This window comes from Pogoniulus pusillus, chromosome 35, assembly GCF_015220805.1.
Source record: "Pogoniulus pusillus isolate bPogPus1 chromosome 35, bPogPus1.pri, whole genome shotgun sequence".
Lineage (NCBI taxonomy): Eukaryota > Metazoa > Chordata > Aves > Piciformes > Lybiidae > Pogoniulus > Pogoniulus pusillus.
In genome coordinates this window covers 8694935-8718328 of record NC_087298.1, presented here as the reverse complement: position 1 = coordinate 8718328, position 23394 = coordinate 8694935, and the positions used below count along the sequence as shown (strand labels likewise).

Below are 23394 nucleotides of genomic sequence, written 5' to 3'. Positions count from 1 at the left end.
ACCTGATAAAGTATAAGCAAAAAGATACTGGTAAAGTTATGCATCAGACTAGTTAGATCCTTTTGTAAGGTAACACGTTCTATCTTCAGCCTCCTCCTACTTACTCTCTGGGATTCCTATAAAGAATGATGCCAGGTTTGATAAAAATTTTACCAATTCTTCTAATGGCAGTTGTCAAGCAGCTCTGTTGCAAGCACAGAGTGTTTAATGTATGAAATATAGATGGGGAATTACCTATTAAATTCTTATCTCCTTCTATTTTATCCATACCAAGAAACAAGTTTGAAATATCAAATGTACAACAGTACAAATGATTTTGTCTTCTAATAACATTATAAACTGTGAGAATAAGGAGACAATGGAAAGCCTAAGATGTTTTCAGTTGTCAGAAATTTCAGAATTATTTCTTTACAAAGCAGTGCAGAAAACTTTCAGCCCAGATTAATACAGATACGAGTAAAGTTAGAAATATAACAAAAGGATGTACTGGATAAAGCTAAAATAAAAAAAAAAAAAAAAGAGGACCAAAAAAGTACTTATTTCAAGTGTTATTTGTTACATGTTTCTCCTGTCTTCATCGGAGGTCTTCAGATCTTTTATATGCAATGATTAATTGCTTTGGTGATACCTAAGGTCCATCTTACAGAGCAGTTGATAAATCTTTTGGTTTTGCTTTACTATGCACTCAAGGGCAATATTTCTCTTCCTAACCAACTCAGAAATTTAATATTACTGGCAATGTAAGGCAAACTCCAGGGGCTCTGTAAGGAGCAATTTTTGAATGGATTGTGTTTTTAATTCATTTTCCCCCCCCTCTGTAAATACAGTGAGCAAATCATACACCAGTTAAAACTTGCAAAAATTCTATTAGGTAACATCCTATTTCAATGGTCAAGAAGTCCACAAAGCTTGGCTTACAAAATTGAGTATGAAGTGTTTTGAAACATTTCACAGGCTGCCTGTAATAATTATACAAAAGAGTTTAAAAGCAGAAGTTGATAGGAACACCTACTTTAAGCAGGCTTTTGGGGGGGTTAATAATTTTTTTAATTTATTTGGTTTTGATCAGTGTATTTTTTCTTGTAACCTTTTCACCACTCTATAAATTTAATAGAGAGACATTTCAAGTGCTCAGGCCATGAATACTGAATTTGTTTCTCTCCTGCCTCTTTGTATTTATATTCTCAGACAGCAGAGTTGCCTGGTGACAGCCTCTTCAACAGCAGCTGGCAAGCCCTCCTTGTGCTGAAAATATGGAAAAAGCTAATATTTTATGCTATGATTTAAACGTGACAGTCTGGAAGTGCCAATATCACACAAGGTAGGATTTACAAGAGTTTTTTTCCTTAGGTCTCAGAAGCAATAAAGGAAAAAAATAAATAGCCCTTCATCACGCGTAGCTAGCATGCAGCCAAAATTAACCCAGAGTTAGTGCATCATAACAATACCAGACACCACTGGTGACTGTGTACATCTGCCAATTTAACTTCCATTTCCAGAATGCAAATTCTCAGGTTACACAAGATAAGACCAAAGCAATTGGAATTTTGACATTTTTACAAGGAACAGTCACTCTCTTTAATGTTTACAAGACGTATTTCAACTTGCTTATGTATGCCCATCTACTTTCCCAAGATTACTGCTTCTGTTGAAGGTTCAAGCATAGGTAGGCTAAAACATTTTCTTTAAGCTAGCTTTTTACAGCACAAATAAAAGTTTTGATAAGACTGGAGTTCATAATCAACTTAATTCATACCTATCACTGTCATATCATAGGAATCGTAACTCAAAACAACTCTGGTTCACTTAAGAGAAATTTCACAGAATGCCACATTTTCTACTTTCCTGTGTGAAAGATAATTTTTAATTCTGTTTGTTGTGTCGAAGAAAGCCAGGAATAACATTTTAATGTCACCCTGCTTTTTAGAAATGCTGTATTACAAGGAATTAATGTAAAACCACAACGTGGCCATGGCAATCAATCAACTACATTACAAAACCTAAAGGAATTGCTAATGAAAACAAATAGTATTTTCCAACATACTGCCAGGCTTTTCATTACTTCTGAGTTTCATAAACATTTCCCAAACTGCCTTATTTTCACCACTTTTGGGATTTAGTTTTAGTGACATTATGGCCATTTTCATTTGCTAATAACCTATATTTTGCATGTACTACAGAACATGGGACAATCATCTAACTTTTTCTTTATTTCTTTCTAAAATCCAGCAACCATCATAAGGGCAGATACACATAGATTAGGCAAATACATACAAGTACTGCAGAAACACATCCACTGTTACATGGACTGTCTCATTTCAGGTTTAACCTGAAGTGACTCAAAAAGCAGGTAGAAAAGCAGTGCTCCAGTGAACCATAAGTTCTTGAAGTGATGTACTAAAAAGAAAAAAAAACACCAGCCTTGCTGTTCAGCAATTGTATAATTGCCTGAACTACACAGAGAATACCTTCTTTGTTAAACATGCAACAGTGAATACTGATTTCTAAGCCTCAAGCTATGTAACTTTATAATGTTTAAAACGCTGACCTTACTTTCATACTTTCAATATTGATAGTCTCAAACTGTTTTCAGTTTCAAAGTTATCATCTGTTACTTTAGTAGAGTACTACCAGCTCCCAATGACACTGCTCTGTGCTACTGATCTGCACAAATACCATCTCTTAAGGGAATCCCCCTGTACAGCAATACAAGATTTCATATAAAACTAGCTCTTCAGAATAATTTTGGGGACTTGCCTGTCACAAATTTTTTTTCATTGCATCTCTCAAATTTCAGGATGCATTATTCAAATGTTATTGAAATAGAAAAAGTAGATTCTGTCAAAGATTGACTTGTGATAGAGGAAACTGGTATTTCCATTTTTAAATTCCATTGCTTTCTTTAGTAGACATGTTCACAGATACTTTTGGAATGTAGAATAACATATATCAAATCTATCCCTCAATGAATCTGATTCACAGGTTTCAACACCAGCAAAGAAAAGCCAACCTTGATATCATTCTTGAGAAGACATTACTACACGTATTCTACAGTTGTGGTTTCTACAGCATACACATGCTTAATGCATTTACAACTCCAGAAATCTGTAGTATTAAACCACCCTGCCTGGCCAGTAGTTTCAATGATCGCCACCTCACTCCTAAATTTTAAGCTCCAACAGATCATACATAAAATACAGTCACATTTATTTTTTTATACACATCAGAACTTAGCTTCTCTACTCAATTTCATCTTTTTACTTCAGCTTGAACTGTATAAATTGCCCATCTCAACTTATCAGTCACATTAGTGCTGTCCATTCTATCATAATAATCAAGAAAATTTATAAAGGCCCATAAGCAAGTTAAAAAAGTAATCAGCAATTGGTCAAAGTGAGCCTAACCTAAGGCTGCAGCATCACGTGTGAATGTCTACAGGAGGAAGATTACATGAGAAGAAAGTTGGTAAAAAACCCAGAAAAGCATTCAATACACTGTCCTGCAAAAAGTTTCTGTGGAGTCAAATGTGTTGATGGCAGAAGTTAAACTTCTTGAACCACATTCAAAACCTAGTGGGGGTTGAGAGCTTCTAACATGGAAAAACATACCTCATGTAGCTAATGACCATGAGATGAAAGAAAATTAAAATCACTGACTGTTCACCTACTCAGAATGACTTCTGTCTTTTGGAGTCAAGTTCATTAACTGGACAGCATCAAGCACCACAGGAGAATTGCAGCTATATTTACACTTGCAGTATTGAACTATTTCATTCCTGCAATACTTTCAACTACCATTAACCAAGTTCACTTTATGCCATGTGTGATGCTGCAATCAAAAGGTTTCTGAGAAAGTATATTCAGCACATTGAGAGTAGTACTATCAGCTTGAAGAATAATTTCTTTTACATGAAGAAGAGCTTGCTGGTAGTCAGTGCAACTAGACAGGAAATCTATCACCTCACTAAAAAAAAAAATACAACATTTTATTAGTGCAGAAAAGGCAAGGGCATCAACAGGATTTTTAACTGCAAAATAGAACTGTGTTATGAACATTTTAAAATATTTGATTCTTCTAAGATGTTATGATAGCACATATCCTGCTATCAAGATGTTCCTGAGACAATGGACTAGCCTAGCTCTGAGTAGGAACATTTCACAATGTTCCTACATTTCACAATGCTCTTACTCCTCTTCCTTGCCAAGATGATCTGCTCCAGTGTAATTAAGTTCACACTAGCAGGGGGCTGGGGGTGTGTTGGAAATCAATGGGCCCAAGAAGCCAGTCCTGCACTTTAGTCACAACAACCCCAAGCAATGCTCCAGGACTGGGGAAGAGTGGCTGGAAAGAAAAGCTTCTTCACTGAAAGAGCGGTGAGGTGGTGGAGTCATCATGCCTGGAAGTGTTCAAGAAATGTGTAGATGTGGTGCTGCAGGATATAGTTTAGTGGCCACAGTAGCTGGATTACATTTGAACTCAATGACCTAAAAGGTCTTTTCCAAGCTTAATCATTCTATGATAAACATATTATACTAATTAAATAGCAAGTCATGAAAGCCATCTCTTTTCTCTTTTCCTTGACCAGTTTTATTACACTATAAACTCCCAAATACACTTTCAGACCTTTTCAAGAGCTCTGCCAATTCTTTCCAACCCGTCCACTCTAAACAGCAGATTTGCAGAAAACCAACTACAAAGTTAATAAAAAAATGCAGCTTTAACCTAGTTGCCCAATTTTTCTCCACAGGCTGATCCACAAAGTGTCAAAGAGCAGATTGTCATCAACTGCTGTTGTGCTGACATGCAAGTCTACTGAGGATGACTAAAGGAAAAGGGAGCGTAACATGTTATGGCCAACTGGCAGCAGAGATACATTCTTCAACATCTGCACATTATCGCTATTTGCAAGAACACTTAATATAGCACAGACTAGGAGAGAAACCTGGGTCCTATGGACACTAAGTCCTCAGAAGCAACTTCTGAAAATAACAGAAAGGTGAAGGAGTAGAACATTCAGAGAGACATTCTTCCCCTAGTGCTAGGTAGAAACATCACTGACAGCTTGAGCTTCACTTGCATTATTGCACACAGTCACATGCTTAGTACCTATAAGCAGCAAGATGAGGAGAAGCAGTTTGCAACACATATATATATATAATTAGAAATAAGCTCAAGAGCTGTAGCAGCTTTTATCACAGACAAGCACACCTTGAGGAGTGCATGTTTCTCTCCCCTTATGTCCTACCACATCTACCTGGGCTTCTAATTCTGCTCCCTAGCTGCTTTCTTCCTGTTCTGAAATCACATCACTTTGCAATCTAACCAAGAGGACACCAAAGTATGAACAGGTCATTTCTAAAAACTCTCCTTCCTGTTAAACTTTTATTTACATCAAATCACCTGTTTTGGAGTATAGAAACAAATGGCACTTAAAGTAATTTCCTTGCTGGAAAAAAAAACCAATCGTAATACCACAACACTAGTACTTCGTGTCATAATTGTTCCACAGAGGCTCTACTGCCTTCTCTTAAATAACTGAACTAACAACAAAGTTCTCTCCAACTTTTTATAAGAGCATATATGTTAAACTTTTTGCCATCAAAGATTAAATTAGAAGTTACACACACAAACACAATTCCTTTTAAAAAGGCTCAAAACACTGTATTTACATCTGCAAGTACTCACTTTATTACTACAACCTTTATAACAGAGCTTAGGTTTGCTTCAAACAAAACAGGGTTCTCAGCGATAGAAGCACAAGTAAAAGCCCTGCATACAGTTAGTCTACAAAGAATTAACTGGATTAATTAGCAAGGGATTTGAGAAGCAGCTTGGAGCTAGAAAACCAAAACACTAAATTGTTTAAATACTTTGGCAATGGATCAAGGTTTCTAGGCAGCCCTATGTTCCATTCTCTCCTCTTTTTTTTTTTTCTCTCTTTTGCTCGGTGTTTTAACACATTTAACCTGACGAGGTACTTTTTCATGAGATATGAATGACACTGTCAAAATACCAAAAAAGAAGATGTGAATTAAAAAATACCACAAGCTGTTAGCAATTCTGCCAACATGTACAAGCCCAGGCAACATTAATTAAAAATCAATAGTTTAGGACATAAATAGCTCTTATCTCTGTTATAGTATATCTCTAACATAATTCTTTATTAAAGAAAAGAAAAAAAAAGAGGCAATGTCTTTGCTATTATACTGACTGAACTGACCACAATAAAGCAAAAGAAATAAGGCAAAAATACTGAGCAAGGAAACACATGAGAAAGGGAGGACAGGCATATGAATGATTGGAATGTTTCAACCTTGCACTATCATTAACACATAACTGACTAGAAATAGCCAAGCAGCAAATACTTGCAGAATAAGTTACCAGGAAGAACATCTGAGGTTTTCAGTGCTAATATGAAGCTATACAAAATCCTTCATGCCAAGAAAATAACACGCACGTCTTTCTGTCAACTAGAGCTTATTAACCAGGATTTTCATTAGGCATCTCAAGTAAATATTAAGTTACTGTGAATTCTCCAGCAATAACAAAGGTAAGAAAGAGGTAGAAAATTGCACACATTTTTTTTCTTCCTTACTGATAGTATCCTCTAACTAAAACTACATTACAAGGCATCAAAGCTAAAAGATTTAAGCTAAACTGAGGATTTAAATCAGGACTTAAAAAGATATTTTCAAGCTTACAGAGTGCGAAGCATCTGAAAGTCTTAAGCCCATTTTCTAACAAGAGATCATCTAAGGGACACCAAAGCAGGTGAATGATTTGGATCTGTCACAACTCCTGGACAATCACAACAATATAGATCTCTGAACAGTTTTTATTTTGTATTAATAAATCTTATGTAGAAAAGATTATGCAAGAATCATGCTGAAATAGAAAGGTTAAGTTCAGTTTTCCTTTTGTTTAATGACTCTTGCATTATTCAATTATTTATCAATGATGGGTATACCAAACGCTTCCATCAAAACACAGTAGCCTAAATGAAGGATGAAGAAGTCAACCATACACTACTTAACAAAAAATGTGTTTACTTGAGTTCAAAATGAAAGGGAATATTTTGCTTACCCAAGAGCTATGTGTACATAGGCCAAGACACTCAAATAGTATACAAAGTTCAGTGGAAAAGCAGGTCATACAATTGTTGCATAGTTTAGGTGGAATTCTCAGGACAGAAAGGTTTCTTTTGAGAGTCAGTATTTCAAATTCGAGCTCTCAAGAACATCTTGAAGCAGTAGACAATGTGCAACTGCAGTTCCACTCAAGTACAGACCAAAGATCTATGAATGAACACCACCACACTAAAGTGCAGAGCCAGCCATTCATATGAGGACATTGGATTTGTAAAATCATAGGCCAAGTAAAAGCCGCATCTACATGAATAATCAGAGACTGGTTAGAAATTCACTTCTATTATACCAGAGTTGTCAGAAACTACTAACCTTTAAGATCCTAAAGTATTGTATTTCACTGTGGCAACTGGATTTTGAGTCCTTCATGGCTGAACTTTGGGACATTCCTGCTTCATCCTATTGCCATAATCCCATCTTCCAAAATTTAGTCTATTGATTGGAATGTGGTGCAAGAAAATCAAGGGTTCTATTCATAAAACACAGGCACCAAATCTTAATTTTTAGTAGCATAGGTACCTTACTAACACAGAATTGCTTCTAACAGAGCTCCTCCAATAACATTTTATGTCATCATCGTAAAATGCAAACTATCACTTTATTAACATTTCTGTCATCTTCTCCATTGAAGTTTCCAAGCAATTAAAACAATTCAGAGGCCCTGTTACATCACCTGCCTCCATTTTATTTTATCATTATATATAGAACTGATAAAATGCAGAAGCAGTTTGTAAACTCTTTAAAAGGGCATGATTTATGTGTCTTCCAAAAAGATGAAGATATCTTCCTAACATGCTCCATCTATGATGATATCAAATAAAAATACTTCTACTACATATATAGCAAAAATGGCAGACATTTCTCATATGTTTTGGGATTAGCTTTAGCATTCTAACACTGTTTATAATATTGGTGAAAATACTGGCACCGATAAAGAAACAAACATTAAAAAGGTGTCCTTTAAGCTTCCCTTTAAGGCATCTAGCATAATCGTATAATTTGCTCTGGACATCATTAAAATGTAAAGTTAATGAGGATTCAGCTGAAAACAGAAGAAATGTAACCTATTTTCAGGCAAAACTTCTAACACTGCAATCAGAGAGAAAACCTCTTTGATGTCTCTTTGTCTCTTCTCATTAATTTTCTTTTGGTTAAAAAAAAAACACAAAGGCTGTTTAAACTAAAAAATGCATAGAAGTTTAAACATGGTAATTATAGTCAAGCTGCAATGAGGTCATTAGGTCTTTAAAACTTTGAGATAAACAAAATTGAGATGTATGGCTATTTTAAAAACATGTCAATATTCAATTTTAATTGTCCATGCAATTGACACCCACTGTATTCTAAGTATTTAGTCTAAATTTACAGAATTGCTTCAAGATGATTTGGTGAAGGACCTAATCCCATACTCAGGGTAAAGCAAAACAATCAAGAAATACATCAAAATGAAAAGTGCTGTAATTACTGTATTATTGAATACCACACTTGGTATTTTTAAGTGCAACAAGGGATGCATTTTGCAATTCCCATGCAAGAGAGATGGCAAACTGTGAGATTCTGCTACTTTTTACCCCTACAGTTCACTAAAGAATAAAATATTGAACAAGTTAAATAATTCTATTTACTCATTACATCTATTTTTGTTTATGTGCACTGTCAAGGCACACACCAAGCTATATACTTCTGGTTTAAAACACTAATTCTTTCAACCAGGTAGTATCTTTAAGAGGTATTTAATTACATAGTACTGACAGAATCTACAGTACTCTGCAGTGCTACATAGTTTTAGTGAATAATTTACAAATAAATTTTATCAAAACAATTTTCAACACTACTGTGTACAAAAAGTTGACAGATCACCACAAACACAAGTAAAGCATTTAAGCCATTAAGCAAAAGGAACAAACATACAGGCTAAAAGCAACATTGCACTTAGTGTAGAAGGACATTAATTGCAATGAAGCAAAACAACATATTTATAACATTTTCCATGTGCAAATTTCACCTCTAGGTAAACATTTGTGGACATACATTATGGCTTTAGTAGAGAATCATTTGCCCTATACAGTCTTTCTAACACATTTGACAAAATTCTCTTCAAATTCAACCAAAGCCAGACATTACATCAGGTGCAAGTGAAAACCAACTTTAGAAGACCTCATACCTAATGCAGAGAAGTTTTGAGACTAGTGTTTTGGTTTGGGTCTGTTTTTTCTGTTGATTCTGTTTATTCTTATGTTTTTCTTTCACTCCACCATATTTTATTACAGCTTGATCCTGCTCTTCATCATAGTTCTGTACTGCTATCTCTCCAGCCTACTATTTAAGAGACAGCATAAGCTACTTTCAGTTCTGAGTTGTTTCTCATATTCTGGCTTCTCCCTCTAGTTGATTCCACTGCCCTAGTGTCACATTCACAAAAAGACAAATCACATGATTTAAATAACATTAAGTCAAATATGAAGCTTACAAATAGGAAACATCAGAAGCCTGATTCTACTGCCCAACTATACTGCGGTATTTAATCACCTATTTTGTCTCTGCATTTTAGCATTTGAATTGAGTCTACATTAATTTTTTTTTGGTAGATGTTTCTCCACAAAGTGATGATCTGCTTTTAGAATCTCTGGAACAAGAGATTTCAAGAAATTCAAAAGTATCTTACAGGTTCTTACAGGACAAATGGACATAAGAAAATAATTACTCTTAAATGAAGAGATAAAACTGCACAGGATTCAATTTAAAAAAAGTAATGTTGCTACTATTTATATTCATAACCATGAGATTATAAAGTAAAATGACTCTTCAAAGGAGCTAAGGATGGGATTGGGTTATTCCACTAAAATGCAATTGGAGTTAGAAGTGTAATTCCCTTCACCACCAGTTGAAAACTTAGCAAGAATTTAAAGTGTGGAAACACTTTTGGTTAAAATAGCTAAAATAGATTCTGCTTTAAAAATATTCACTGAAGTTGTGGTTTGGGTTTTTTCCTACCACTCCTTCCCTGGGTGTATGTACTGTAGCTGCTAATGAAGTCTGGGGCACACCACATATTTTTGGCACACTATAATAGGGCCCTTCACCCCCGGTCCTCATCATTTAACCAGTGCTTTCCATCCAGATGATGGATGTTCCATAGGGTACTCCATGGAGTCTTATGTTATTTAACTTTCTATAGTACGCATCATTTGTTTTCACTAGTTATTTCATCAAATTAGAAAACCTTAACTCTCCTAACTGCCGCTCATAGAAGAGTTCAAAACCAAATAAATATTGGTGGGGGAGGGGGCTTTGAGTGTTTTGGTGTTTTTATTAAATCCCTAGGGAAGTGTAAACAAATGAACAATGCAGACTACAATTCGTTATAGGTAATAGATTGTCACTGTTAGCTGCTTGTTCCCACCCTTCCATCCAAGGTTATCATCCTTAATACTGCAGTTCAACTTCCTTGGTTTCTATGCTACTCTTCCATGTCCTAAATTCTAAGTTTTATTAACTGAAAGCGATTTCCCTCAAAAAAGGGAGATGTAAAAATCATCTCTTGAGAAGTCAGCAATCTTTCAGCATCTGGAATTTTGACAAATTGTTTACCAAATCTTGGAAGGTCTAGGAGGGCAAAAGATCTCCTTATTCGTTGTCAGGATTTAGCACCAATCTCTTTGCATTCTTTCTCCCCTCTCCAATTAGAGCATCCAGTGGACAGCAGGTGACACACCTTGTTTAAAGACAACAAGTGTGTTTGGCTATCATCAGAACACAATGCAGGTCTTTGATTAAAACGTGTCTTACCAGCAGTATTTACACACGCTGCAAAGGGTAACACACCACAGTCTGCCCCTTCACTATGAACCTGCACTCTGCAGCATTTCATGGAGAGTACTGCAGGGTCAACTTTGTCCCTGGTAGAACAAAAGGTGGGAGGTAGGATTTGGTTTTGTTTTGGTTTTTCACAATCATTGCTGAAGTGAAACAGTAGTCTTGAACTCATTTTATACTTACTTGATAGTATCTCAAATCATCTTTCTTTCTATTTCAATCTTACAAAAAAAAAAACCTCCAACCACACCACCAAAACCACCACCACAGCAGGCCCCAAACAAAACCAACAAAAGCCACAAAAAACCTGACAATGTCTCTGACACCAAAGAGAAGCAAACCAATACTGCCTGGGGCACTCTGATGATAGACCTTTTTGTGAATTAAGAGTTTACATTCTCTTTTCCTAAGGAAGTACCTATAAGAAAAAGAACCAGTAATAAAAATAGATCGAGTTCATCTTTTGCTTGCACATTAAAATAGTGCTGTGGGTAGAATTACTGACCTGCATGTCAACAGAGTAAGCAGGTTCAATTTTTAAACTCCAGTATTGCTACTGGACCCACCCATTGGAAGCAGCAGTACAATGCTGGATGGACCAAATGTCAGTCATTCCTGGGACATTGCTTACAACATTAGGCAAAACTCCACAAAATTGCTATTCTTAATCTACAGGGAGTCTACTTTAAAGTCATTACTACTTTGTTTCTTCTTCATCTGAATGACACTAATTAAAAGTTCTTTACAGAAATGGCTGTATCTGGACTCACTGCTGACTGCAGATGCATTAAGCTTTAAGCAAAAATTAACACTCATTAATGAGATTACCTGTTGTGATTAAATAAGGACAAACAAAAACAAACTACCTTGGAAATTTCTGTGACTGAGAAGGAACTAAGGTTAAAACTGCTCCCTTTAAATGAAGTCACACACACACTGTATAACAACTATTTGACTCTACTCAAAGTGCCATCTCTTTGCAGTAACTGAAATTAACAGCCTTACTCTTAAAGGAGCACATTACCAGAGGTTTAATTACAAGTGCTTCATTAAATTCCTAAATGCTTCAAAAGCTGGAATATTCCATGTTTCAGTAGTATTTGATATCTAAATTGAGTATCTCAAGAACTCTTTACAAAGAACAACCACTCAAACTCCACTATAAACTCAAGGAAAACTGTAAGTATAGCGACTGAATGAAGTTGATGAAATCATTGAAAAAAAACTTCCCTAAAAAAAGTTTCAGTTTAGCAGTTAATTTCAACTTGCAGTTAAAAAGGCACTAGCTGTCAGTCAGTTTTCTCACCCAACTCTATCATGAAAAGAAAAACTGACAGATCACAGGAGCTTGCCTTTGTAAACCAATTCGGGAACTTTCATGCTTCTTATTTGTTAGGTTAAAGGTTAAATTGCTGACCTCTGCCCTCCTGCTTAGCAGCCTTTCCCTTTTTCTGTAAAGCTTTATTTTGGGGCTGTATTTACATGGATTAGTCTCTTTTCACGCTAAGAAGGAATCTGTTCACAGCCAAAGCCTTAGTTCTGGTTGTACAAAAAGCAGTCACAATTATTCAGAAGTAGACAATGACCATATTGTGGATTTACAAAAAAAAAACACCTCAGCCATGGCAAGTTCTGTCCTTGCTGCACAAAACAATAGAAGAAAAATCTTATCAAGCATTCAAGAGAAAGCAAACAAAGCAGGCCCACTGTGAACTTGATGAAGATGTCAAGCTCCTTTAAAAAAAATATAAATCAACAAAAGAGTTTAAAGTCTTGTGAGTTAGACTTTCTGTGCTGAATTTTCTGTCTAGTAAAATAGTGCCAGAAGTAGCAACATCACACAGATTAGTAAATACTTGGGAAACAGAAAAGACTGTAGACAGAAATACTTAAAGCATGAAGCAAAAAGGACAAATTGATCTCTTCCCACAAAATAACATGGAGAAATGGTAAGAATATTCAATTATATTTGATATTAACATTTGGGGGTGGAGGGTTATTAAATGCAGCAGCAGCAGCTAAGAACACACTAAAAAGATCTGTTAGATGAAATTCATGATGAACTGCAGTATAAAAGATTGTAGTATTTTTTCAACACGTGAACTTCCCTTCCAGTTATGTATTTCATTTATTCTGTAAAAGCCAAATTGTAAACTGTCTTCAAACAAAACAGTTCAGACAGTGCTACTTATCTCATCTGGACACTGCAGTCTTAGTAAGTGCTTTTTGAAAATCCTTCACCTTGTTTGGACTTCGAAGGAAAGAGATCAAATGGAAACAAAGAAACAAAGCAGCAACTTAGGAATATTTCAAGTCCCGAATACTATCCATCTACTTAGATTTGGTTACTCTTAAAATCCTGCTTTAGGAACTTGGGTGTAATACCTTAGTACCATGAAGACAGGATGGCAAAAGCCCCTATTTAATAGAGGGACCTGAATTTTGCACTTTGTTATTCCTAAGCCTTCACCTTAAAACAAACAAAACAAAAATATTTCTGTTGGGAGGTGCATGGGCAAGGTTTACAAACTTCTAAATGACCAAATCTTAACTTAAACCTGTTCCAGTAATTGCTTATGTTCAAGAAAAGACTTCATCTATGGGGGAGACACCATTCTACTATACAGAACTACGACCTATGACAAAATTATAATGAGAAGGAGTAGCAGTATGTCTGTTTTGCAGAGACAGAAACCTGCTAGTTCTCTCTACCTGTGAAATTTTTATCATGGAAATTTCTATCATGGAAACCATAGTGACAACTGTAGAATAATTTCAGGGCCCAAGCACATCATGACTTCTCCCAGTAGAGTTAAGGACTTAGATTAGTTTAAGTTATAACGTTTGTGATCTACTGGGAAGGGGGGAAGTGGGAGGGAAAGAGCTATTACAACACAAGGCCAGAACATGAAAAGTAAAGAAGGAAGTACTTAAACTACTCACAAGCTTCTAGTAGGAACAAGATTAGTAGTACATGCTACTCTCAGAGCCAATTCAAATGCAAATTTCATCCTTTCTCTCAAACAATGATAAACTACCTCAGAGTTAATAGTTTCCTTCTAAGATTCATCTCCCTTTTCAACTTAGTGGTATGTTTTCCAGAAAAGAAAGCAGCACATGGTGAGTCTTAAAGCAAGACCTTTTAAATTCTGTCATAAAAGAAGTAGTACAAACTACATTTCCTTCACTAATCCAGTGAACATTTGTTAAACTCTAACACTTTGTCCACGTTATCACATTTAAGCCTCCAACTTAGCATAGGTTTTTTTTTCAAAAAAAAAAAAAAGAAAGAAATCCTTTAGCTGTACTAAACCATTTTTTCCTTGAACACACAGCAAGAATTTATGCTACACTCACAAAAAGATGAAAGATGAGGTCCTTGGAGAGAAAGGCCTTTTGGCACATTACATGGCAAAGCTACAGATTTGACATACTTTTATAATGTCTGCTTTGGCGAGAACACAAAAACCCCACACAAAAGCATGCTACATCCTCCCAGACAGGGGTGTAGGGGGGTGTCTTACTCCTGCAAGCATTTACTTTCAAATGTTCATACTTTAGAGACTATTTTGATCAGTTACTTTAGACTAACAAATTCTCTTTTTCTGCATGAACAGTTTGACAGACTGTAATTCTCTTCATAACCCCATCTAACAAGAGGATGTTTGGCTGAGTTCCAGAGGGATCCTTAAATTTGTTACATCATATTTCTGATGAATGGTCTGCAGCAGTTTTTGGCTTATAAAGTGCTTTGAAAGTTAAAAGAAAGACTTCTTAAGCAGTTAGCATGCTGTCATTTTGTTTAGGTATTTTAACTAAAATTGCTGGTGGATTTTTTCTTCTTCTGCATCTCAAAAAAACCAAAACTATCTTTTGGCTGAGACTTTAAAAAAATATCAGTTCAAGTGTACTTTATTCTACTTTGAAGCATATAATATGTCAATATTATAGAATTGAATTTCTAGAAGTGCTTAAGCTAAGTCTCCAGATAAAAATCTATGAATAGAACAAAATCACAAACACAGCTTTTAGATACAACTGAATGCTGGAATTGTATAATGGACCAAAGACTTCATGTGCCAGAGATACACAAACACTGAGCAAAGACGATCATTATTTCGAAGCAATCTAAAATGAAAAGGACACAGACCAGGGCAGAGCTGATCCAGGGATCATTTCCTTTCTTGGTTCATGTGTTTCATTGTGATCTGGCAGAGTTCTACTTTTTCAGCTTCTTTACTTTCAAAGTTTTCTCTTCATACCTTATGAACAATACAAAATGAGTTGGAAAGGACCTTAAAGATCACCTGTTCGCAACTCCTCTGCCATGGCAGGGACACCTTCCACTGACCTTATCCAATCTGGCCTTGAACATCTCCAGGGAGGGGGCATACACAACTTCCCTGGGCAACCTGTTGCAGTGTCTCACCACTCTCACTGTAAAACATTTCTTTCTAATATCCAGTGTGAATCTCCCCTCCTCAAGCTTAAATCCATTCCCTCTTATCCTTAAAGCCCTTGTAAAAACTCCCTTCCTGGCTTTCTTGTAGGCCCCCTTCAGGTACTGGAACATCACTCTAAGGTCTCCCCAGAGCCAGGCTGAAGAGCTCCAACTCTCTCAATCTGTGCCTATATGAGAGGTGCTCCAGCCCTCTTATCATCTTTGTAGCCCTCCTCTGGACCTACTCCAGCATTCCCATGTCCCTCTTGTGCTGGGGGCACCAGAACTGGAGGCAGTGCTCCAGGTGGGGTTTCACAAGAGCAGAGTAGAAGCACAGAGTTCACCTTTCTCACCCAGCTAGTCACACTTTTTTTGATGCAGCCCAGTACACGGTTTCCTTCTGGGCTGCCAACAACTGCTGCCAGCTCATGTTGATTTTTTTATCAACTGACACCCCCAAGTCCTTTTCCTTGAGACTGCTCTTGAGCCACTCCTTGCCTAGCCTATGTTTGTGCTTGTGATTGCTCTGACCCAAGTGTAGAACCTCGCACTTGGTCTTGTTGAGCTTCATGAGCTTGTCTTGGGCCCACCTCTCAAGCCTGTCCAAGTCGTTCTGGATAGCATCCCGTCCCTCCAGCATGTCAGCTGGATCCCACAGCTTGGTGTCTTAAGAGGAAGCCTTCTCAAGCATCGGAAGAGGCTGCCCAGGGAAGTGGGCAGCCTGAAGGGATTTAAAAGATGTGCAGACATGGTGTTGAGGGACATGGCTTGGTGGTGCACTTTGCAATGCTGAGTTTACAGTTGGTCTTTTCCAAACTAAACAATTCTGTAATTCTGTATGATAGTCAATGGATGATGATGCTTTCATTCATTTCAGAAGTTATTAACCAAATAAACATTTAATGTATTTATTGCAATTGTTAACAATTCCATGAGCAAGAAAACTACTAGAACGTATAATTGAGTGTCAGTAAGAAATAACACAAGTCAGTATATCCCCTTTCAGCAAGATGCAAGCAAACCAGGAAATACATTAAAACTTTTAATTTTAGTTGATATTTAACAGATCACATGGAAAACATCTTTTGCTGCTTTGTCACTTTCACTCTTCCCATTCTTCCTCATCCCACTTTGGAGGAAAGGGAGAAAGTGGTTGGGTGGAGCTTAGTTGCCAGCTGTTTTTAAACCACAACAGTTACACTAACTTTTGAATAAAACAAAACAGAGACATGTTTTACCATGCCACAAGCCACACGACCTCCCACACTAGGATTGTTACAGCTTTGGAGCAATTCATTCTCCTGAAGACCATTTCAGAAGACCGATATAATTAGGAGCATTGTAAGTGATCCAGAGTGCTATTATACTGTTTATTTACTAGTTATACAAGTTAATTTTGCAACCCATTACATGGAAATATTTTTTTTTAAATGCCTGATAATTCACTCTTTACACACCTTTTAAATGCAAGTTTTTAACAGTGACTGCTGCATGCCATGCAACATGTATTTGCTCACTGCAGAAAAGAAGTTTATATATATTCCCAATCTTCTGGCATAGAACAACTAGTCAAGGAGTAGAAAAGACTATGTGGAGGTCTCTAGGTCTGTATTTCTAATCTGCCTGGGATACAGGATAGCTGCTAAATAGAGTTGACACTGCAAAGAACCAAACAACAACCCTCATTTAGAACAGGAAGATAGAATATTTGGAGATAACATGAATCTATGACTTTTGAGAATGAAAGGCACTTCTTAAATATAAAAAAAAGATTGGGAAAAAAAAAAAAGATACTTCAGAAAGAGTAACTTTGGAATATGTGAGTTGCAAAACAATTATTAGAACAATTTTTACTCACTAAAAACTATTTCTGAAGATTTTGCACCTACAAGTGCATACACCAAACCTAAAAACACAAGTGAAACTCCCACAGAATCAGTTGGTTTATGGAACAAAATGTATACTAAATTCTCCAATTAAAAACCTGTAAAGTAGTTTCCATGCTTTTTAACCCACCTTCCCACAGCAGGGAATTAATCCCTTCAGGGGGATGCAAACAAACTTCAAAGAGAAGATTATACCCAGACACTAGTACTGTACAATGTAATGTTTATGGTCAAATTTGTTCAGATTTTCTGGCAGTAGAATCCAGGTCAGATGTGCAGAAACAAAGACCAGTTATTAAAAGGGCTCCTGCAGTTACATCAAATAGTCATGATGGCATACAGCAGTAGGACAAGCCAAAACTGTATCCCAGCTACAACTCCTATGGAGGCTTTGGCAGTAAAGGAAAGAGTCGCAGCTACTTGACTTTTGCTGATTATAACAAAACAAAAAAAAACAAAAAAAAACCCACACCAGATATAAAAGGAGGTATTAGGCTTTCCAGTCAATAAGATATTAAAATCCCTTCTATTGGTTCATTATACCACATAAAAAATACACACAGAATTATTTCATAGAAGATAAAAGAAATATTACTTCAGTATAGGTTGACTAATCATAATTATTTCATTTTGATATCACCTCTTTTCATAACTGAGCTCATGAAACACCTTGAAATACATTCTGGGATTATGAATTTCAGCCTTTGCTTTTCCTGATTATTTAGAAAAAAAACTGCAATTAAAAATTCATAAATATACTTCCATGTTGATTTCAGTATTTATGGAGCTTCTCTAGTGTAAGCATAGGAATATTTGTCAAAAATAAAATTATAGAAAAATCCTTTTATAATTATGGTTCAGTAGTAATGTTTGGTAAAAACACTGAAATAAATGGTAAGTTGCATTCATTCTGTACTTTGAGACAAAATCACATGCTTAAAGGAAGATTTCTGGGAAAAGATAAACCCTTCTGCAGATAAATAAGAAAGAGGAAGTAAAAATAAATTACACCTGTGATACTTTCTGTTTTAAAACTACCCATTCTTTATATGAGCACAAAATACAAATCTGAAAATGCATTTACCTATCTAACCTTAATAAAGTAAGAATTCCTATTTTAGAAAACAGTCAAAGAAATAAGAAAATTGCTCAACCAGAGATGAAGGCCAGAGATTCTCATTATTAGTCCCAACTGTAAAAGGTCCACAGAAGCAATGATTAAGTTTTGAAAGCTAGAAGAACATAATATTAAATACACTTCATTATCTTGCAATATATGGCTCTTAAGAGCAGTTTAGCCAATAAACAGGTAGAATTACAGTACCTTTCCCAACGCAACTGATTCCCGAATAGGCTACCTCTGCATACACTTCAAAGGTAGTTTCCGGATTTTGTCTGAAAGAAAAAAGTAGTATTTAGCACATGGAGAATTTTTTTAGTAGTTTGCTTTCAATTACTCAGTCAAAAATGGTCCTGGGAATGCAATACAACCTGATAAACTAGGTTTGTTTCATAGTCTGTGATGATTTCATATCAAATATTTCTGCCTTACTGCTGGTAACAGGATAGAGCTGAAGCTCAGATGAGTCACTATGAACAGGGTATCTAATAAACTTCGACAGAGGGAAAAAAAGAACCTTTAAGTAGCTTCAATTGTTGTGACTAATTTGCTTTTCCAGGTAACAAAACATCACAGACCTATCACTCCGAATTCTGCCAGAAAAGTGAACCTATGCTTTTCATCTCTCCAGAATGCTACTCAGAGAAACAAGAGTCATCTCAGCTCTTAGTCACAATTCTAATTTTTATTTCATGTGCAACCTGCAATAATAAATCTTTTTATTTCACTTTTATGTTCAATTGAGAAAGCAAATCTGTGTTAAATACAGAGTTTTTTTCAGGAAAAAAAAAATAATTCTGAATACTCTTTTCTCTTCACCAAACTGAAAACAGAGTAACATACAACATGAGACAAACAACCCAGATTCATATTTTCCTTACTGTGACCCTTGAGTTCAACCTCATGACACCTATTTACTCAAGAAAAAGGAAAAAAAAACAGAAGCTGCAGCCAAAAGAATGTAAAGTTAATTCATACATTTCCTCTCTTTAACACGTTTCACCTCATGAAACTTCTGAGTCAAATCTAGAAATCTGCCAGATGTGCAAAATAGGGAGATATGTGTGAAAGTTAAAAATTAAAGCAAATTCAGTTATAAAAGGTAAATGTTGGAGGAAAGAGACTTTTTCAACTTCAGAGATATAAATACTTCAACATCAGAGATATAAAGTTAATAATATTAAGACTTAAGGAAAAAAAAAGAATGTAGATTTTCAGCTCATAGTAATGTAATTCTGGAAGTGAAGCCCTGGAATTGTATTTCATAAGAAGCATGCAATGGCAGCAGGTGATTCTATAAGGGAGCACATTTTGAGTCATATTCTCCACTCTAACAATTTTAGCTACTCAAAAAAAATTATGAGATTAAAGAGAATCAAACATTAGACTCTAATTGTTTAACAAAATAATGATTTCATAAGTGTGAGCATGTGACTCTTTATTCTTAGATTTTCTGGTTAAACCCAAGAATCCAAATTGCATAATTGCTGCTATAAATTTATGTCTGCTTGTACAGTGATATTATCTTTTATGTGTTAATGTAAGCTATCTGAATTTAGAAAGTTGTTAGCTGCCTTACAGTCAGAGATAAAAAAAATGGTAAAAACAATACACACACACACATGAATTCCCATCTGAATAATGACTCAAAAAACTGAAACTCATCTTACCCAGCACCTCAGATCAAACATATAAACATGTCAAGGAGTTCAGCCTACTCTTCAGAGGATTTCTATTATTTTTAATCCTAGTTTAACACCAAAAGGAATTAAACCAAACACTACTAACCATGCCACAGGCCTGCTTAGCACAACTCAAGTGGCTCTAAGCCAAAGCCCACACCTATTTAAACGGCTGGAAAAGCTACCACTGGTTTCAGTAGCATAGCATCACACTCTACAGTTTCACAGAGCACCTCACAGGAGCAACAAATATGGTTCACAATTCAATTAACGTTAATTTAATTTGCTACCAGTTCCCAAGTGATTTGCCTTATGTAGCTATTTTTGAGAAAAAGACATTCTCAAGTTATGAGAAAACTAAAGCAAACAAATCAGCCATTAGTTTCCAGTATAAAACAAATGTGCCTAATTCTCCCTGCACTACTTAAAGGCACTGCACATAGTGTCCTTCAAATACTGAGATTCTTAGCTACACTCCTACAATCCTGCAACAGGATGAGGATGAAATGACATCCACGTTAACACCAGAAATGTATTTTTCCTTTCATATATATATTGCTGTGCAGCCTTACCTTACTCTTCTTATGTCTTTATTTTTAGCACCTTGTTTCCTTAATTAAAAGTTTATAAGTTTTATAATATTTTTACAACTAATGGATAAAATAACAAACACCTTTTTAACGCTATGTTAGAGTCTGTGTTCAAGTTCTTTAGTGAAAATACTGTATAACACAGTTGACAAAAGCACACACTATACACCAAAACTTTCAGAAAAAAGACATCACATTTTGTATTTTAATATTCCATGATAAACATCCACTTATTTCTATGAACAGCAAAATTAAAGTAGCTTTGCCAAGCCAGAAACTCTGTACTAAAGGCTGCATTCAACAGGCTAACACCTCAGTATGATAATGAAGCCATTGTTGAATTCTGAATATTTAATAATTTCTGAATGGAATTAAGGAAACAACTCACTCTAAGAGCTTGGTACAGTTTGCAAATATAGCACAAACATGCATCATAATATGTACAGTTTGCAGTCCATATTTATGATTAAACTACCCTGCAGACATCTAATGCCACCTGTGCATTGTACTGAAACCTCAACCCACTGAAACCATTCACAGCATAAGAAACAAACACACACAATGTTTTGTTTCCTCACAATAATCACTGAAAAAACAATGGTCACTTATCAAATGAACATGCATTGTATGTAAAGAATCCATAGGACACGCACATACAAACATACATAGCAAATCTTCTTTGGAAATAGAAATTTAGGAAGAAGCTCTACAAGAACAGACTGCTTCTGTGATAAATGCTAGTAGTACAAATTACTCAAATCTCTGACACAGGAAAAGCTTTAGTAATCAAAGCAATCCATAAGAAATTCAATATTATATTGAAGTAATATAATACTTCAAATAAGATATTTATGTACTTTTTACCATCAAAATTATTAGTTTTCAACAAACCTCAATAGATTTGTGCACAATAAAATTAAATAAAGTCCTCTCCCAAGTAGCATGTATCTTACATATCTAAAGCCTGTTTCAATTCTGACAGGAGCAATATTTTCTACAGGTAGGAAAAAAAGTAATGGCACTTACAACAAAGTATCACTCTGCTTAATAACTGAGGCATAAGAGAGGAGTCTGACACTGCTGATAATTACTTGTAACAAGACTTAGTTGCTCAACTGTTGCAGAAAAATATTATTAGCAGAGATCTGCAACTGCTAATTCAAATTAGAAACTGCACCTCAAAACTTAATTTGCATATGTTTAAGTTTTTCTGTCTGGTATTCCCTAGGCAGATAATATTACATTTCGGTATGCAGCAAACGATGTTAAATATCTGAAAGCATTCCCAGATTAACATGATGGATCTCTTCCACCACCGCTAAATTACAATCACCTCTGGAAACGAATATGTCAATTTTTTTACAGAGCAATGCAATTTTGTTCAACAGATTTTGTGTTATCAACACATTATTTAAAAAAAAATCCTTTCTCTGTGGTAAATCTTGAGTACTGCAGCATACCCAGAAGTGATAGTAGTCAGTTTAACTGGCTACTATTAATTATTATTCTATACTATTAACTGAAATAGATTCCTGCATCACATTGCCTCTCTGTCACAGAGTGCCTTGCACATACTGTACAACATGCTCCAACAAAAAGCTTAAGACAACAGTGTAACCCAATACTCAATTAACTTCTTTTTTTTTGCCTGCAGCTATACAAAGGTCAAAAGCTTACAGGATTGCTGGCAAGTTCTTGATTTCTTTCACTTCAGTCTGATAATTTTCTCTAATCAGTCTTTCACTGAGATGACTCATTACTATATATCCATCAAAAATACAACTGACACATATGTCCAAGCTTCATGCAGAATATATCGCACTGTGTGCAACTGATCATGTGCCAAGGAGTTTAACATCCCTCATAATTATCAATGCATGACAAGAAGCAAGAGATCTGACTACTGGATTTTTGCTAGGTCTCCAAAAGACACTGACATGGCCACTAAAGAAGGCACACCTCACTATACATAATTATAAAATAGTGCTCACATTCACACTCCCACTTACCCCAACAAGGGAGCTACTTAGCAACTTGAAACTCCATCTCAGAATGGAAAACCAGGAAAACCTCTTACTCAGATTAGTTCTCATTCTTTATATACTTCAAGATTAGTTTGAAAAACTGCACTTACTCTAATTGGGTGCAGTGCTCTGTCCAAAGTGGAAATAAAGTAACTTATTGATTGTTGCTCAAGGCAAAGTTGCCTAACCACGCCAATGGACAAAATGCTTTCTGACAAGGTTCAAGAAGAATGAAATTAATGCTCACATGGGGTTATCGCCTGTGTTTTCCTGGTGTCAGAGAAAGACAGGCTCTGTCTGCAATCTTGAAAGGCACATTCACACTGAAAGATTTTACACAGAAAGTCCCAAAGTCCACCACCTGTAATAAATACTTCCTAACTGCTACTCAACTGAGGCTTCCAGTTGAAGTGTCTCATCTGACTGACTACATTCACATTCTGCAAAGCGTATGCAAAGCCAAAAGCAATAAACCCAGCTTGTGGATTCCATAAGCCCATAAATGCAAGGCCAGCCTTCTAACAGATTTAAGAACAAAGACATGGTAAGAAGTCACAGAACGTTAGGGGTTGCAAGGGATCTCAAAAGATTATCTAGTCCAATCCCCCTGCCAGATCAGGATCACCTACGGTAGGTCACAGAGGAATGCATCCACACAGGTTATGAAAGTCTCCAGAGGAGACTCCACAA

At 35.8% G+C, this 23394-nt stretch overlaps 1 protein-coding gene across 5 annotated transcripts in view; it reads right to left on the bottom strand.

The window, feature by feature from the left end:
* DENND1A (DENN domain containing 1A) overlaps window positions 1–23394 on the bottom strand; it is a 197705-nt gene that overhangs the window by 171633 nt on the left and 2678 nt on the right. For all 5 annotated transcript variants that reach the window (XM_064171293.1, XM_064171294.1, XM_064171297.1 and 2 more), the window contains exon 2: window positions 18613–18683. In XM_064171293.1, the coding sequence (XP_064027363.1) occupies window positions 18613–18683 (71 nt within the window). The remainder of the gene's footprint in view (window positions 1–18612; window positions 18684–23394) is intronic.